Source organism: Zingiber officinale, chromosome 5A, assembly GCF_018446385.1.
Source record: "Zingiber officinale cultivar Zhangliang chromosome 5A, Zo_v1.1, whole genome shotgun sequence".
Taxonomy (NCBI): domain Eukaryota; kingdom Viridiplantae; phylum Streptophyta; class Magnoliopsida; order Zingiberales; family Zingiberaceae; genus Zingiber; species Zingiber officinale.
In genome coordinates, this window is record NC_055994.1 from 145,141,437 (window position 1) to 145,161,221 (window position 19,785).

The 19,785-nt window shown below is 38.6% G+C and overlaps 2 protein-coding genes across 2 annotated transcripts; both read right to left on the reverse strand.

Annotated features, from left to right (window-relative positions):
* Positions 1-785: 785 nt before the first annotated feature.
* LOC121982230 (pentatricopeptide repeat-containing protein At3g26782, mitochondrial-like) lies at positions 786-3,215 on the reverse strand. Its single transcript, XM_042535198.1, has one exon. It carries the CDS (start codon positions 3,197-3,199, stop codon positions 1,088-1,090), a length of 2,112 nt encoding a protein of 703 aa, XP_042391132.1. The 5' UTR covers positions 3,200-3,215; the 3' UTR covers positions 786-1,087.
* A 1,801-nt stretch (positions 3,216-5,016) lies between these two features.
* Positions 5,017-16,019, reverse strand: LOC121982231 (sulfite oxidase-like). Its single transcript, XM_042535199.1, has 12 exons — positions 15,845-16,019; positions 14,389-14,501; positions 14,238-14,300; positions 14,103-14,139; positions 13,916-13,997; positions 11,747-11,865; positions 11,498-11,593; positions 8,355-8,465; positions 8,181-8,282; positions 7,434-7,481; positions 7,137-7,352; positions 5,017-5,426 (listed from the first exon to the last, which is right to left on the reverse strand). Exons 1-12 carry the CDS (start codon positions 15,917-15,919, stop codon positions 5,298-5,300), a joined length of 1,191 nt encoding a protein of 396 aa, XP_042391133.1. The 5' UTR covers positions 15,920-16,019; the 3' UTR covers positions 5,017-5,297.
* Positions 16,020-19,785: the final 3,766 nt, after the last annotated feature.

Here is a 19,785-nt window from a genome sequence, read left to right on the forward strand (position 1 = left end):
ATTTTTTAATCTTTTGAATAGTGATCATTGCATGGGAAAAGATATGAACCTGACAAGTATTTTATTATCAGGAATTGACCTCTAAACCTCTTGATGACAACGCCTTATGCAGTGACCATCTGTTCGTCCCGTGGAGACATCCCTGATCTATCGGAGTGGATGGCAAGTCGATCTATTAAACCCATTATAGTAAAAATCTAATTCCCTAATGAAAACTATCTATCTATTAAACCCATTATAGTAAAAATCTAAGCTCCTATTGAAAACTAGACAAGGAAATTTTAACCAATGTTATACACAAAGAATCTCCTTTCAACCATAAGGAAAATTTTGATCAATCTCATTACCAAAGAACCTCCTGTTAAATCGATCGAGGATTAGAAACATACTTTAGCATACTTTGGTTCTCCGTTGTCGAGCAATTCCAACATCAAGTTGGCCACCCAACTTGAACACTAGATCTTGCAATGAGTCGAGGAATCTATTTTTCTTGTTTGTGTTTAGGGTGATTTTAGTGTTTGGATGAGCCACCAAACTCAAATCTTAACAAATTGAATCATATTTAAAATGTATTTGGGGCGATTTTAGTGTTTGGATTACATAAGAAAAAGAAATGTACTCAAACCCCTATTTTGAATGTACTCGAGCCTTAACGAATTGTATCCTATTTAGAATTCAATCAAACCCCTATTTAGAATGTACTCAAACCTAATTAGTGTAACCATTTAGCTGAACGGAAGCTCCATTCACTAGGGTGATCTTGCATAATTACAAAAGATGAGTCATACTTCAACTAATCTCTCATTTCTAATCCATCCTTCAACATATCCCTCCAAAGAAACAAAACCTAGTAGAATAAGAAATGAGAGATTGGAAAATATAGAAGAGTGAATATTCACTTTGATGAAGCTCGAAGGGCAAAAGATATAACATACAAAAACTGCGATCGGTCAGTTACAAACCGATCAAGCTATCAATCAAGGAGATGACAATTAAAATTTGTTGATTGGTGCATAGCAATCGGCTATACAAACACTCTGACTTGAGTGTACCCAATAGCATCTTCTAGTCTGTCTACCAGTTTTCTTCACCAATAATCCCCACAGGAACACACCCCCTCCCTGAAATGGTGAAACCTATGTGAGTCTCTCATCACAATTTCCCTCTTTGTGACCTCTGAGATATACTTGGTAGCCGTATGGCAATCCCCACAAATCCGAAGATTCTTGTGTATACGAATGGTACTTCCTGGCCTCGAGTTAATGAGACCGAAAACGATAGCAAGTTTCTCACTGTGGGCATACAATGACTTCTCCTTTGTCTCCTCTTCAACATCGTGCAACGAGAAGTTTGTATTTGGCACATACCCTGCTGCTTTAATCCTGTCTATCAGTTTCTCGAGCTCCCGATAAATTAAATCTGATTGAGGGTTGGAACGGTCCCCAACTAAGAACTTGTAGAGCTTGTTCTTCAATTCCACTACACTGTAACCAGATGTTTTCTTCATTCCTCTCTTTCTCATCGCAATTCTAATGCGATGGGCTTCTTCAATCTTCCCTAATGAAGTGTAGATATTCGACAACAGAACATAACGACCTGAATTTTCAGGATCCAATTCAAAGAGTGAGTTTGCAGCCCATTCCGCGATTTGTGCATCTGGATGTATTCTGCAAGCACCGAGCAAGGATCCCCATACACTACAATCTGGCTTTATGGGCATTCTCTCAATGAAACCTCTAGCTTCTTCCAGCTTCCCTGCTCGTCCCAGCAGATCAACCATGCATGCATAATGCTCAGTGTGAGGGACAAGCCCAAACTCTGTAGTTATGGAATTAAAACATTGCCAGCCTTCGTAAACCAACCCAGCATGGCTGCAAGCCGATAGCACGGAAACAAAAGATATATGATCAGGTTTCAAAAGGCCTTTCATATGGTTAAATAGTTCAAGTGCCTCCTTTCCCTTCCCATGCATTCCATAACCAGATATCATGGTGCTCCATGTAACCAAATTGCGCTCTTGCATCCTATCAAATATTCTAGAAGCGGTGCTTATGCTACCGCGTTTCACATAACTATCGATTACCGCCGTTTCAACCATTACGTTCTCAACCAGTGAGCTCCTAATCACGTATCCATGGATGAGATGCACATGCCTTAGAGATGCTAATGTCGAATTTGAACAAGCTCGAAGGACCCCAAGAAGTGTGACTCGATCGGGCACAATTCCAAGCAAACCCATATTTCCGAAAAGCTTCAGTGCTTCCTCAAGCATATCTTTCCGGGCATAAGCCTCAATCATCGAACTCCAAGATGCCAAATCCTTGTTGTAAATTTCATCAAACATCTTACGTGCGCGTTCAATCTCCCCGCATCTCGCATACATCCCAATGATGGCATTCTGAACACTCACTTCTGATTCAAGACGATGCCTGATGATCGATTTGTGCAAGGCGGTAGCATCGTCGAAGCTGGAAACACATGGGATCACTGTCAAGAATGTTGCTCTGTTGGGCCTCACCCGCTCTTCCAGCATCCGATGGAACAGTGTGAGCGCTTCCTTTGAATGCCCATTTTGCACGAGAGCCCCAATCATGGTTGTCCAGGTGACCACATTTCTCTCAGGCATTTCGTCGAACAACTGCCTCGCAGTGTCCAAATGCCCACCTTTGCCATACATGGCGATGAGGGAGTTGCGGACAAAGATATCGGAATCAAGGCCGAGGTAAGCAGCATCGCCATGGACCTTGACGCCCTCCTCGAGGTCTCCGAGGAGAGCGCAGGCCTTGAGAAGGGGAGGGAAGGTGAATTTATCTGGGCGTGCGAGCTCGCGCATCCGGCGGTAGAGGGCAACCACGCGATCGTTGGCGCCGGCATCGGCGAGGCCGCGGATGAGTGCGTTCCATAAGAAGGCATCGCGAGAGGTTAGGAGGTGAGCGTCGGCGTCGGCGGCGGCATCAGAGAGGAGGTGGAGGGCCCCGCGGCGGGAGCCAAGGAGAGAGTAGCGGGAGGCGAGGGCGGAGGAGAGGAGGAGATCGCTGGGGTGGTGGCGGAGGGCGGCAGCGTGGAGAGGCTTCAGGGATCGGAGGGAAGCCGAGATCCGGATGGCGGCCGCCAGTGCCCTGGGATCCGGCGGCGCTTCCGGAATGAAGTGGCAGTGATGGAAAGCGCGAACGACGGGGATCCGACGCCGCAGGTACATGTTAATACCTTAAAATGGACCACTATAGTCTCCTTAAGAACTTGGGCTAATTCGGCAAATTACCAAACCCGCCTCTTTTTTTTTTGAAAAAATACCTCTCCATCCACGACAATCGTGAATCGACCACAGCCTCTAGTTCAAAGGAAAAATAACTTTGAATCTTATTTAGAAAGGGAGGGAAGAAAAGGGGGAGGAGTACTTTTACTCTTCCTTACCCCCCCATCTATGTCTTTATATCCTGATTTCGGATGTACCTTCTCTTCTCCTCCTTCTCTTTCCTTTTCCATTAATAAACCTCCTTTCACCTCATCCCAATAGAGGATAAGTTAGAGGCCCGGTTGTTATTAAATAAAATTCTTCATAATTTATCTCCCTTTCATATAGTAAAAGGTCATCATAGAAGGATCACCAAGGTGACGGTTTTACTTTTTACTCAATGATTAAGCCAAAGGTTACATGATTAGACCAATCATAGCTAAGGTGACAATCATCTTGACTGCGATCGCGGTCAAAGACCTCTAGCTTAGTTGCGACCTTTAGTCGTGTGGCCAAGTCAAAGGTCGTGTATACCTCTCCTATTAAAAAAAATTATCAAACGTCCATAATTGAGCCACAGTGACCAACCACGCCCTCTAATCACAAAATCACAATTAAGCCAAAGGTTGAATCTAGTAAAGATTGAAAAATTATTCTCTCACGTGATGACTAGCTTCGATTTCCTAATTACTTCCTCCCAATAGTATGAGACAATCATAAGAGACCGATAGGATGACAGATTTCATTTTTTTGCAGAAACAATTAAGTCAGAGGTCACATGACCAAATTGATCGTAGTCAAGGTGACAATGGTCCTGACCATGCAGCAAAGCTAAAAGCCTCTAGACTAACCGCGACCTCTAGTTACGCAGCCAAGTCAAATGTCGTGTGGCCAGCTTTGGCCATGACCTCTAGCCACGCTATTGGTCTAACCATGATTTTATGGCCAAACGTCGTGACCATAAGCCATTACAATCGATAATTTTTTAATATTTTTAATAGTAGTTTAGAAAAGAGGTATGCAATTTGTTAATTTATCATAACTAATTTGGTAAAACCTCACACCATTGACCCTTTTAACCCTAAACCCTAACCCCTTTTTTATTTCAAAGGAAAATAGAGAGAAAAACCTAGCTAGACCACTAACTACATTGGCTTAGTTTGATAAAAATGATGTCCCTGGGCATAGTGTCGCGGTAGGACATCCAAGTTATCATCTAGGCACTCGTGGTTCCATCCCCAGCTACGACGTATTTGTAGAAATTTTCCTCCAAATGGGGAGCGCAATCAAAGGATGTTGGGCGTCTGGATTGGCTGCGGCGCACGCTTCCCGATTTACCCTGATGGTCGATGGAAAACTTCCGTGGGACCGGACCAATCACCCTCAGGGATAGTCAATCAGGTTAACTTGGATTATTATTATTTTTTTAGTTTGATAATAATGATACATTAGCTTGATGGAGTAGCATATTCCATTCAATGGGACTACCGCTTTGGGGGGAAGAAGATTGCTTGCATACTACTTGCTAGGATGAAGAAATTGGTAGTTAACACTTCGGCCTTATTTATTTTTTTAAAAATCAAACAAGAAAGATAAATTATGCTTCTGATCGAGTCTTATACCTCGTTACTACATAGTCCAGTTGAAACAATTGAATTAGCCAAAGATCACTTACTCTATACTTTGAACTGGCATTGATACTTGCTTTAAAAAGACAAGCATACCAAAGGGACTGGTAACCCAGGCCACGAGGCTAAGAATGAGATTCATATCAGTGTAGCTTGGGGTTTGCAAGAGCAACTGAAGGTTTCCCATGTTGACAACAAAAAAGGCAAATAAATATATGTATGTGTGTGCACGCACAGACGACTGATGACCTTTGCACCAATAAGTAAGCACTTGCATGACAAATTCTGAACAAGAAACGTTTGGCATCTTACGTACTGGTAAATATGAACACTCTAAACTTCTGATTGTGAAAGAACCTAACACTTGCAAGAGTTATTTGCAACAGAAGTTTGGGTGGAGTACTTGAAGGATATCATGTAGTCCTCATTCGTGTTCACAGATTGGAGATTGCCACTTGTGAGGCTCGCCGCACTTGGACCTTGTGCCATGAGGTGTTCAATATACCCCTTAGATTCCACACGACTTCTACGTTTTCTGGTTGGACATTTGAGGCAGTGTCAACCTGAAAATTAAGCAGATCAAACAAAAAATAAACTTAAGCACACTAGCCATGTGAGTAGGAGAGAACAAAAAGAAACTATGCGTCTGAATGGTATTAGCTCCTAATAGCTCAGAATGTTTCCTAAATTGAAGACCTCAAGGGTTCTCTATGATCTACTTTTCCATATTGAGTAGATTTTAGCAAGAGAAGCCATAGCAATAATCCACTGCAAAGTTTTTATTTTGAAATGAATGGAACTTACTTGATTATTACTTTTCTGGTTTGGGATTCAATCTAAAACATGAAGCCAAGTTGCTGCCGTTACGAGAATTCTGAATGGAGTTTGATCTCAGGGTTCATTAGATGTTTTGACAATGGATTTGGAAATAAACAAATCAGTACCTAAGACCTATAGTATTATGTATCGTTGCAACTTGCAAGTACACCAGTATTAACAGTATGCATTGTTTTTTGTTAGCACCCTATAACTATGTGAGAAACATGAAAAGGGTAAGGAAAAAGGAAATACAAACTCAAGACTTGAGGTCGTCAATAACTAGTTCAAACTTTGGGCATCAGCGGTCACCAGAAAAGAATCTAAGGGAACTCTTAAAATATTGTCCTAGATTTTCTATAATCATTCATTACATAAAGATAATCCAATAGAAGAGCTTCACTAGTCATCAGCAATGCAAATAGCATAAATCACTTTAGATTAAACATGTACAATAAATCAATTCAAAATATAAATTAGAATGTTACTTAACACTAAAGAACAAATTTATTTTACATATCTCCAATGAACCTAGTTCTTTCTTTTTCTTTTTGCATGTCTTATGAGTATGTAAAACTAGCATTCTACCCATTGAAACAATAATATAATTTTTTTTTTATATTCGGGTGTCCAGTTCGGTTGACTAATCCTAGAGGCAGGTCTTCCCCCAATTCACCTACTTGATAAATCCAGAGCAAGCTTATGCACACTTAGAGGCTGACCTCCAGAATATTGATCCCTATTGGGCTTCAGACTCTAGTTCTCTTATTTGTTCCCCTACATTCGTTACCACTGCACCACACCTGTGGGGGCTTAACGTGTCCTATTTCATACTTTCTCTTAGGAGATCAAGTGATCAACAATTGAGACATGCTGAGATACCAAGGAACACTGACCTATCTTGTGCTGTATCAAACAACAGTACATTTCCATGCTTGACACATGTTCTCCTCTTAAATAATCAATTTAATAGAATGGTCCAAGACCATCAAATGCAAAAGGTTCAGTAATAACCAGAAAGTCAGAATAAGTTTCTCTTGATATAATCAGGCATCACAGCGATGTCTTCTTAACAACAGAAAGGAACAATAAGCTCCAATGATGTTGTAGTGACTTATCTTTTTAGAATGTGGAATTTACTACCACGATCAGTCATTAAATTCCTGAGTTTCTTGTGTACAGACTCTGTGGATTGAATTATGCAAAATGGTAAAATAAATTTTATTTCAATTCATTTGGCTGCCTAGACTTCCATCAGATTCTCACGATTATAAATTATTTAAACTAATATTCAGAACTGTGTGACTATTAGTACTGGATTGTAGTTAAACCATCAGTTGAATATTTATTGTAAGTGCTAGAATAACAAGTAAAAGATAAGCTAACAGATAACTATTAAAGACATCTGTAGGAATAATAGTTATGTTCATAAGGACAATTGCAGCAATAGTGCATACCGCCTTAGCAATAATCACAGTACTTTCTGGAACATCAACAACCACCTTAAATAGAACCCATGCCCACTTATCATTGTTCAAATCATCAGATTGGTATGGTATATTTCCTCTCTGACACCTCTGAGCTTCAAACCATGTCCTACCCCCATCAACAGATATATCCACTCTCTCAATTCCCCGACCACCGCCAGCTACAGCATATCCAGCAATTGTAACCTATAACACAAGATGCCAAATAATATTGTTGCCATCACCTTGAATTCAGAATGTAAAGTTCCAAGACAGCAGTATATATACCTTTCCTGGTTTAACAAAATCAACATCCTCTAAAGAGCATATTGCACTCTGTCAAAACCAAAAATTGATGGAAGCAAACATTAGGTTTCTGGGGGAAAACACGAAGACAAGCTGCAAAATACAAAAAAGATGCAAACCATGTCTAAATTTATTTGATGTCAAGATTGACATTTTCTAAGTACAAGTTAAGTTCCATTAATCTGTTAATGTGCTATGATCGTATATTGGATTATTTAAACTATCAGAAAACCAGACCAAAAGCTTCACTGTGAGATTGAATTAAAACAGTATTTTTCTTCAATTGAAAATCTTTCAAGGGACCTGCACTAGGATTTAGGCAAAGCAAACAATTCTGAAGTGTCTGAGCCAATCCTAAATCCTGAAATAATACCCCAGTAATGGGAAAACTTAAAAACTTCAAGAATATTGTTTTTGCTTGCAAATTACATAGTCATTAAACTATATCACAAATTAACAGAAAAACAAGACCCAACTAAGGTAAAAAAAAATTAGAAGACATTCACTAAGAATTGCCTCTCTGCATGAGAAAGGACATTAAAGATTTGAATAGTCAGATCAAAACTATGGTGTTAAAATATTAATGCAGAATATCATTTTTTATCTTTTCTTGTTTTTCCTGGTCAGCTACAATGAAAGGATATGTTTGAATGATGAAGCACATGTGATCATTTACAAAAGGTATCAAATTGGGTAGGATTCTGTCCACCCATCTAGAGTTCAATGTACCTGCACTGGAAAGTCCATTTGGGCCTTCCTAGACAACCAATTAATATTATCCCAATTAACTGAAGGCGGAAACATCTTGTAATCCTTTTGCATAAAAAATCCCTGTTCAAAGAAACCACAATAAGAGAATTACCACATTGTACTGAATAAAAAATTCCAAGAGTAATATCAAACCTGGCATTCGTCTTCAATTATGCTGATTCTGTCCAACCATTTAACAGAACGTGCACCAATTACACCAGGAACAATCACCCGCAATGGATATCCATGATCACGATTTAGTGTCTTCATATAGAATAGTCAGAAAAATCTTGTCATGTTATACAATCAAGAGATAAATCAATATGGCTACCAAAGAAATTGATAGTATTGATCCATTGGAGAGAGACAATGTTAAGTCATCTCATATGGAATTATCCAAATATGTAGCAACAAGTAGTATGGGTGCAGAGGAAAAGGTTTAAGTTCACACATTAATGTTTCACCCTCTACTAGACACTCCAACATTGGTCCTCATAGTTGACTACCAACACTCCAATCAACCACGTTTTAGAAGATCTAGGAAAAAAGGAGTTGGATATGTAGATCCATGGACATAAGAGGCACAGAAGTCAGAGTAACATATTAGAGGGCAATAGTGTATGGTAGAAAAACTTTCAACAGCATTTATATATGTATTTAAGCCTAACCACTGATTTGACGTTGTTATCCAAGAATGTGAAAAGATTTTTCACTTCTTACCTGTATTAGAATCATAAAAACTCCCAAGAAGTTAGTTTGATGATGAGAATAAAAATTGACAAAAATATGTTTATTTGGTAGAATTATAAATGGGGAACATGAGAATAGCTTTAGACTCAATCATAAATAACATCTGATAACAATGTAAGGTGAACTTCAAATGATGGTATCTTGATTTCTTTAGAATCAGTAGTTTCTTTCACACTCTGTTACATATAGTACGTCTATACCATTTAATTCTTTTCATATTTTGATTTCAATTCTTTTTAAATGGCTAATAAAGTTGTACCAAACCAATGTTTTCCCCCCCTTTTTTGGGAGACAATTTGAGGTCTATTTTGAGTTTGTTGGGGCTCATCAAGAGGGTCCTGTGTTATGGGTTAAATGGGTGGCTCAAATTGGACTTGATTCAAACTTATTTTGAACACTTTTGAGCTGAACAATACCTTACTTAGTTTGGACTGGTTAAGTTGTGATTCTGTTTGGGTTTAGTGGAGTTTAGGGTTCAGGATTTTCCCCACCAAGGCCTCACTCAACCCTCTCCCCTCTCTTCGTCTCTATCACAATACATCAAGCCACCTACAAGTGGTGGCAGCACCTCCTTTCCCCTGCAACCCTATGTCCATGTTTTTCTCTTTCCCATTTCCAATTTCTCCATGCTATTGTGCTTGAAATAGACAGCAGAGCCACATCCAACAAGCTGCGATGCTCACCTCTTCTTTGGCTGAACTAATGTCCTTCCTCTCTCTCTCAATCTCTCTCTGTCTCTCTTGCTCACGCCCTCTGCTCTGTCACCACTGCCTTGGCCATCCTCTTTCTCTCTGAGTGAGCAACAATCCAAGTTGTCTCCCTACAGAGCATTAGTAGACTTGTTTACCCTTCTGCAGCGATTGTGTAGGTTTAGTGTTGCTGTAATTTTGGGAGTTTAGGGTGTTTTATATTGGTAGAATTGATCCCTAATTATTGTTCTTCATCTATAATGAGTTCAAATGATTGTGAATCCTCTATGAAATCAATAGGGAGAATCGTCATCATGCCCCATTAATGTGGGAGGCGAGTTTACCTAGAGCTTAAAGAATTATAGGGAAAGGAATAAGTAAAGAAACAGTGCCTATATTGGTTGAAGCCCTTGCAGAAAGTGGGATGTCTCAAATTTGTATTTTTGACAAATAGGGATCCCTCAATGGGAAGTGGGGTCAATATAGTGACCCTGAATGGCAGAGAAACTTTCAAATCATGTGGTCCCATAAAAAAGGACTTCATCTCTATGTGATGACACTATGCAAGATCTCACATTATTTACATGAAGAAGGCACCAGCTACACAATCTCACACTTAGGATGAGATTGAGGGAACAATATGTAGGATCTCTTGCGTAAAGCCACACCAAGCTCACAAAGTGCAGGATCTCCAATAAAGAGTGGTGTAAAGGGCACTAGCCACATAATAATGTAGCTAGTGCAGGATCTCGCACTAGCTACATTATTAGAGCACTATGTGCAGAGTCTTTCATCGGACAGGGGCTGGAAATTTACTTTTTCTTTTCACATGACACAGGTGTGTATTGGTTACTTACATTACAGGTTATTTCTAGAGCAAGGTGGTTGCTACAAGCTTACGTTCCTTTTGTTTAGTGCTCTGCTCCGACATGTTTTGATTGTCGGATGTGTTTGACTGTTTCTAATACCCACTTCATTGTCCCCAAATATCAGTCCTTTCTCATAAGCAGTTTTCGCAAAGCACGACTTTGAGTGCCACAAGACCCCTCCACTACTGTGTATTTATGTATATATATCTTTTTCAACTCGTAAACTTTTAATGCTACTGTGTATTTATGTATATATATCTTTTGCAACTCGTAAACTTTTAATGCTTGTGGAGTTTAATTGATGGATGTGTCTTTTTTCGTGTGTAGTTTATTCATTTTTTATCACTTTTATTGTTTTTCCTATGATCTGAGATGTTGAGTGGACATCTTTTAACTCCTAGCAGTTTTATCAATTTTGCAGGGCATTGCACCGTGGACATTTTATTCTATATGAGTTAAATTTCCTTCTTAGTGTTATATATGTTTCTTCAAGTGGACAAGACCTCTTCTATGTATTCAGGGCTGCCAAAATTTTCAATGGCGCCCTCCTATTTTGTGTACGTATCAATGACGAGCTCGAGGTATAGAATGCTGGTCATAACACTTTCACAAACCTATTTCTCACACAGCTGGATTTACATTAGTTATCATGCATGTATTCAAGTCTATGAAAAAGCCTGAAAAAATCTTAATAATTTGTATAAAAATGTATAAAAAGTATAATGAAATCTACTAGAGCAACATATCAAAAGTTTTGTTCAAAAAACTAAGCATTGAAAATAAAACACAACACTATTGAGTATATAGGAGTTGACTCAAAGAATAAACAAATTATGATGGACGAGACAAGGTAAAAGTGACATCAATGAATTTAAGCTCTAAAAGAAGATAGCATTAACATCATATCTTTCATAACATGACAATCATGTGGAAATGAATCTCCTTTCAAACTCAGACACAAAATCTGTAGTGGTCAATTAGTGATTACCTCTCCATTCATTTCATACGCAAGTAAAACATCAGCTTCAGGATTTGTGGCTTGTCTTAAAGGTATTGATGCCTTGTAGGGCCCACCATTTTCCTCCTATGTAGAACATCAATTGAAAGTAAGATAGCAAATACGAACCGTCAGCCAAGAGCTAGTGATTAATAATAAGAATAAGAAGCAAAAAAACTACAACAGGAAGCTATTCTATTATGACCTTACTTGATATATTAAAAAAATAAAACAACTCACTTTGCACTTGTCAATGCTGATGAATTCGACATGCTTCCCACCTAGTGGAGAGGATGAAGTATGTTTGGATATTCCAACCAGCTCAAGAACATCAGCTAACTTTGCTCCTCCCCATTTTGCTACAAAAGATCATCATAAAGTAGTAATTTTTCTACTAATACACATACGTTGGGATCACTCCCAGTTCACTCAAGAAAAAGTCAATCACAAAGTTTAACCAACAGTACTCAGGAAGCAATATTGCAAGAAATTACTAGCATAAGATTTTTTCTTTTTTGGTTTAGTCCATAATGTTTTTAGATAAAGCTCTATTTTATGGTCATAACAGATATACTTTCGAATATCCATGATGTGATCATCTACCATTGCCATATGCATTGGTTATTTGTCTCAACTTTTCCTTCGGAATCCCATTGTTTAGTATTTCTGGCAGCATAATACTTGAGAGCTAGCAGGAAAATAAATTTAAATGGGTTGATTGGTTGGAATGAGCCACTAAGAAACCAAAATGTAAACCTGATTATAAATTCAAGAAAAACAAAATAATTCAGCAGGTTCAGATCATGAGGATTTTTGTTTCTCATGGTTTAGGCTTTTGTGTGAGAATTTTTAGAATCTCCTACGGAGTACATGAGGATTTTTTGATCAACTTGTCCATTTTTTAACTTCTACCATTAAATTATTCATTTCATAGTTGTTGAGGATGCTCTGAGCCCATACTGGGCTTCATACCACTTCTACTTAAGTTAATATTAGGTAAAGCTTTTATAGCAAAATTAAACATGAACAGAAATTCCCAAATAGTAAAACGTGAAATTCAATCACCCAAATAACATACAACCTTGAACTGTACAATAAGGTTAGATTGCCTTAGTTTTTTTGGAATAACCAGTTTTATGGAGCAACCCTATCACCACTTGAGAATGAAACTAAGCCCAAAACCCACTATCTTCTTCAAGAACCATTGGTTATTATAGCAGGTGATGATAGAACATAGTAGAATTGAAAAAAAAAAAAATAGCAGAAAAATAATTTAGATATAAATTTCAAGTGTCAAAAGGGAAAGCCATTTTTCTACCAAATCACAAGAAACTATGTGCAACATACCAACATGCAATAACAACAATCAATATGCTTATTTGTTATTTATTTTACCATGTTAGTTTATATCTATGTTGCTACATGATTTTAGTTTATTTTTTCTACTTTTGCTAGAGTTCATAGTTCTAGAAAGCTAATGCATACGAGGTTGGTACCACATCAATGATGATTGTGTCATTACGGATATGTGATCAATTAAAAGATGAAGATTATGCTGGAGACTATGCAGATTACATTGGAGAAAAAAAAGACAAACCAAATTATAAGGCTCAAGCTAACTCTTTATCTACAAGAATAGGCCTGCATATTAGGTATGAAAATGATATCCGGCATAAGTACTAAATCTAAAGAATTGAAAACCAAAAAAGGAGGATAAAAGGAAAAGTCTTTCAGGTCTCTGATCATAATCACACATCAAATTTTGATGCTTTTTGGTAGCAAAGATGCTTACATGTTTGGATTAAAGTAAAAGATGGGATTATTATCTGCATCATAATTAACTAAGAGTAGATGTAAACTGTAATTCATGGAAGATTGTCTTGATTATTTCAGATTTAAATTATACTTTTTTGAAAAAGAATTATAAAATTTTATAATAAGGAAACATATATGTGGTATACAGGGTTCCTATTATATGCAACTTATAGAGACTTTTTTATAACCTTTTTAACTCAAAACATCTATGAAAGACAAATTGAAATGATTGATCTAATGAATTTATATATTTTAATGCAATGACATAAAAACTAGTGAAAGTTAATAAATTTTTTTAGAATTGTCATTCTACTTTTGTAAACAAACATTTTTATATGTTTTTTCTGTGGTTTCTAATCAGCCTCTTGTCGGAGAAGGAATCTGCCAAAATTTTCAAGAAAATGTTAGCAATATCTGCAAGCACCAAGATAAACATGCAAAACTTAGTGTCGTACATATGAGGCAAGAAAAATATCAACATAGACAAACTTAAATTAAGTTTCCTTGTGTCAAGGAAAACAGTTGTCTTAATCATAGTATAGGTTTACTTTCCCTTAAAGAGGATTGAAAGGTCCAATGAAGTATGATACCTACCATTTCCTACAGCAGCAACATCCCAACCAACACCTCTTACTTTACGAGTTTTGCTCATTTCTGTCCTTCTATTACCTGCACACTGCACTGGCCATTAATAATTTTCGAAGGGTAACAAATGAACTAAAGCCGCATATATTAAATGCATGATGTAGATGAAACCCTGCTACATGGTTTAGCACTCTACCTGTAAAGTAGCAATAACATTGTACTTAGGAAGCTTCCTACAAAATGTAAACCATCCAATGAGTTATTTGTTTTAACCATCCATATGAGAAGCACTCTGAAACACATATATAAGTTTTCTCTCTTGATCAATTACCTAATTTCTGACATAGATATCTCTAAAGGATTCTTCACCAAACCACCTATAGAAACACAATATCTGTTCTCCCAGAAGGGAAAAAAAAGTGTTATACAATACTGGAAATGAGTTCATTTTGGTCTATAAAAAAAACTGAAAAAAAGATAACCTTTCAATGTCATTAACAATGGGAATTGGTCCGTGGTTTCTCTTGTAGAAGAAATCTACAGGTGTAATGTATGACAGTAGAGCTGTACGATGAGGCTCAGCATTAAATGGTTCCTGCATCAGAAACAACTTGAAAAAAAGCCTCACAAACTTTTGGAAAAGAGACAAGATGCAGACTTCTCTTTTGCAATATCATGGAAAAAGGACTAAAAAAAAATGAAGGGATAGAAAAGATACTTACCTTGAAGTGTCTTGTACATAAGAATAACAGAAATAACAATCTTCTAGACAGACAGGTTACCTTGGTGTTTCAAATGTTAATAGTAATTATGGAACTAGCAAACCGAAGCACTCTGAGGGTAATGAATGTTTATTTTTAACAAAATTTTGGTTTCATGTAGGACCATGAAGAGTAGCTTGAAGAATAAGAAATTTCTCAATATGTGCCTGTATGTATTAAAAGTAATCAATGGTTTCTTCATGGTTACAAACATAAAATAACAATATGCTACCTCCCCATGCTACAGAGAAGTTAGAGAATCCATGACATATCTGAAGCACTGTTTTGTTCTATGCACTTACTCTACACCCACCAATAATAGTCAAAAGAAGTTGGACAATCCATGACATATCTGAAGCACCACTTTGTTCTATGCAATAATTCCACACCAATAATTCTCAAACAATAAACGATTGTAATAAAAAACAGCTAAATAGGCTATGTTTTTGACAAAAAGTTGCACGCTATTCTTGGTAAATAGAAAGCATGCGTTCATACAAAATCTAATACCAATAACAAGAAATTACATGCAAAATTTGTAAATGCTTCTGCCCATATCATAATTGGCTTTTAATCTTGAAACAATGAACTATGTGTTTCCTTAACACTACATCCACTCTCAATCTACAATTACTAGTATCTGTAAATGTCAAGTGTAATCAGATTTAAATGATAAGAAAAGAGAAACTTTTTGGAGGAATTCCTTATTCAAAACTTGTAATTAGCTATTTAACCTCTAAAAGGGAACAACCGATCTAAAGCTACAGACAGGGGCAATATATGGGCAAACTAATTTAAACCAACCAAAACCTCAAACACCCCACCTCCCAGGAATTAGGAAAGGTACTTTCAGTGCAAGTACAGCCAAACTGAAAGAAAAGGTAACACATTAAACTGCCTTCGTAAACAATAAAACCAACATAGATTTGTTCAGTAGGTAACATAACCAGAAGTTTTCGAACAATCCAGATTTCTTTTTCAGATCGTAGATAGCGACGAAACTACGATCTTAATGAACGAGTCTCCAGTCTCTTCCTACTACAAAATCAATCACTCAGACCCAAAATCATGAAACGAAAATTCGATTTTCTTCCCGGTTGGATACGGCGAAACTACGACGATACGAACGAGATTTAAAAGGAAAGAACAGATTCGATCAAGAAGTAGAGAGCAACACCTTAGAATTGATCTTGAGAGATGGGTGGCGAGGGGGTTCCTTGGAGTAATCGGAGGGAGCTGTCAGACCAGGCATCTTCTCTCACACACACGCTCTTTCTCCCGATCGATCGAAGAGACGAATCGATTTCTAACGGGGGCGAAGTGGACCTTCCATTTTCTGTGGGACGGTTTTAATATTGAGCGAATGTTTCCGCCGTTGGTCTCTCTAATCAAATTATAGCCTCTACTTATTTGACTCCGCCTGGCACCTGCAGCCGCAGTGGTGGGCCCGATGCCCAGATGACTGTGGTGCCGAATGTGGGTAACTTCAAGTCGGGTGCCGTTGTAATTGAAGAGTTTTGTTTCTTAGCAAGTTTTGCGTCGTTGAAAACTAATGACTAATATGGCATAAAACAATATTTGCTAGTTGACAGTTGTAAAATTCTGCGAAATAGAATGTTTGTCGTTTGATTGAAATTAATAAATTATGAACGTTTGATGATCGACTATTGTTTGTAGTTAGTGATAAGAGCGAGGACGCCTCGCAGAAAACATTTTTATGCTCTATTTATTTAAAGAAGTGAATAATGGACGGATGAAATATTTATATAATCTATTTCTAATATCAATGCGTGTGTATATGATAAGGACATCCTTTTAGTATAGTCGTGATATGATTAGGGGTATTTAGTTGATGGATTTAGAAATAAAAGAATGGAATGATAGTTAAAAATAATATTTGGATTGTGAAGTTAAGAATGATAATTTGAAAATGATTTTTGAATTTTTGAAAATCAATTAAACTCATATAATTAGGTAGATTCCTATTTCATCTTACTATTGAACGTATGTCTATAATCATTCTCATTATTTAACCAAGATAGTCAAGTTATTCTATCAGCGCACTCTTTCAGATATGCTTATATCTAAGAATAGATTATATTGTGAGAAAATAATCCCTCCACGTCATTAGTTTTTTTTTATTTTTTATTATTTTGATAATTGGTTATTACTCGGTCTACCTATTTTTATGGATCTAGATCCTATTTTTATGGATCTCATCTAGATCCTATTTTTATGGATCTCGTGGTTCGTGCTCTTATCATTTGTGATGCTATATAAAGGGTCGTAGAGACATGTAGAAGGTATCTCTCGGTGTAAGATTTCCTTTCATAAGTTTAATTTCTATTTTGTCCTATTTTTCTTGTGTATTCCTGTGTGCTGTGTGTTTTGAGTGTGATATTCATTAATTCTAAGTCAACATTTGGTATCAGAGCCTTGGCAGTATAGAATACCCAAGAATCCACGATTCCACAAAAATGTTTGGCATCCCACAAGTTGCTGCGAAGAAGAACGACGGAGTGTCATTTCCTTATCCGATGCTAAGCCCTCACAATTATACTGTGTGGGCAATAAAGACAGAGGCGATTCTTGATGCCCAGGGAGTCTGGGAGGCGGTGGAGCCAGTGGAAGGAGCCCAGGTGGATGCAAAGAAGGATAAAAAGGCACGTGCATACATCTTGCAGTGTGTCCCCGAAGACATACTTCTCCAGATCGCAAAAAAGAAGACGGCGAAGGAAGTCTGGGACAGCCTCAAGACGAGGTACCTTGGTAGTGATCGAGTGAAGAAGGCACGCGTACAAACGTTGAAGAGCGAGTTTGACGCCCTCCGGATGAAGGAGACCGACACGATTGATGAGTTTGCTGGCAAACTCAGTGCTAAGAGCAGCAAGTTCTCCGCCCTTGGTGCCACGCTTGAATATTCATCTTTGGTAAAGAAGTTACTCGATTCTGTCCCTGATAAGTTCTTCCCTATTGTTGCCTGTATTGAGCAGTTTCACGACCTTGAGACGATACCATTTGAGGAGACTATTGGGCGACTGAAGGCGTACGAGGAACGAACATTACGATTACGCGGCAACACCAACGGCACTGAAGAAGAGCTCCTACTTACTCATGTCGAATGGCAAATGCGACAGAAGGGGAGCAACATGGACATTTCGTCAAGAGAAAAGGGGCGTGGGTCCAGCATCCCTAGTCGTGGCAAATGGCGTGGACGTGGGTGAGGGCGCGGTCGTGGCTGTGGTACGCCGAGCCAAGACAGTGCAGGAGGCACTAGCAGCAACAATAGTGGCACTCGAGACAAGAGTCATATAAAATGTTTCAATTGCGAAAAAATGGGGCATTATGCGTTCGAGTGTTACAACAAGCATCGTGATGATGAGGCTCACCTCACTTACGCCACCGATGAAGAGCCAGCACTGATGATGATCGTGTCCCACGAGGAGTCTCACACTAGGCGTGAGTGGCAGGATATCATTCTACTCAATGAAGATAGGTTCCTACCGGAGATGTATCGCAGCGTTGAGAAAGGAGAAGATAAAGATGTCTGGTACCTTGACAACGGTGCCAGCAACCACATGATTGGCCATCGTGAGAAGTTCTAAGAACTAGATGAAACCATCACCGGGAGGGTGAGGTTTGGCGATAGATCAACCATTGAGATCATGGGCAAGGGGACGATTGTGTTTGAATGCAAGAATGGCGACCAGAAGGCTCTCCACAAGGTATACTACATTCCGAAACTTTGTAGTAATATCATAAGTCTTGGTCAATTGACAGAAGCTGGGAATGAAGTGCATATGAAAGGAGATACCATGAAGGTGATTGATAGGAGTGGGAAGCTCTTGATGCTGATAAAGCGAACACAAAATCGCTTGTACAAGATAACCTTGAAGATATTCAAGCAAGCATGTCTCCTAGCAAGACTAGAAGACCCAACCTGGCTAGGGCACATGCAAAGCAACGAACCAGCAGTGCGCGGGGCACTGCCTATGTGCAAGTCTGCAGGAGGCAGACTTGGCATACATCCAAGTCGGGCATGCACGCAAGGCATGCAAAGCAGAGCGACAGTGCAGGGTTGCCCAAGCCCAAGTCTTACAGGAGGAAGACTTGGCAACTAGCAAGTGTAGCATGGGCGCAAGCCATACCAAGCAGAGGATTGGCAGTGCGCTGGGCACATTCCAAGCCCAAGTTTGCAAGAGGCGAACTTGGCAGCGAAGCGGGCGTGGCAGGTATGCAACATATGTTAGGATGTATACTAAAAGCCTAGCTTTTGGTATAAACATTTATCTAGAAATAAGAATCACATTGGTCAAATATCTACATTTATGATAAATGTAATTGTTCAATTAATTTATATTGTAGATAACATGGTGTGTGGTGTCACACACAGAAGATCATGTTATCGATTCCTTATAAATTATAAACAGTAGCTCACGACCAAGATGGAAAGGAACAAACCATTGGAAGGTCGTAATGTAATTAGGTATTAGTTTATCTTAACTATATAATTACACTAGTACACTTAGAGTGTATTGAGTAGGACCAGGGAAGTACAGCGTTTGACCGGTCGAATAATCGCTCTATCCAGATTCATCTCCAAAACCGTCGACCGGAGCCTTCCTTTTTTCAAGATCTTACGAAAGGCTACAAAATTTCACTGGGATGAAGAATGCGACCGGGCGTTCGAAGATTTAAAGGCATATCTGAATTCGCTCCCGGTATTAGCCAAGCCGACTATTGGGGAGCCACTTTGTATTTATCTATCATCGACCGAGCAGGCAATCGGCTCAGCACTTGCGAGGGCGAGCGGAGAGGAACCTATGTATTTCCTTAGTCACATTTTAAAAGATGCTGAATCTCGCTACACTGGACTCGAAAAGCTAGCTTTCGCTCTGGTCCTCGCCGCTCGGCGCCTTCGTCCATACTTTCTGGCGCATACGATCATTGTCAAAACCAATAGCCCGCTCGGACGTGTTCTACTAAATTCAGAGGCATCCGGACGGCTCATCAAATGGACGACGGAGTTAAGTGAATTCGATATCCAATACCAGCCCCGCTCGGCGATCAAAGCGCAGTCCTTGGCGGATTTTGTGACTGAAGTTCAGAATTCAGAGC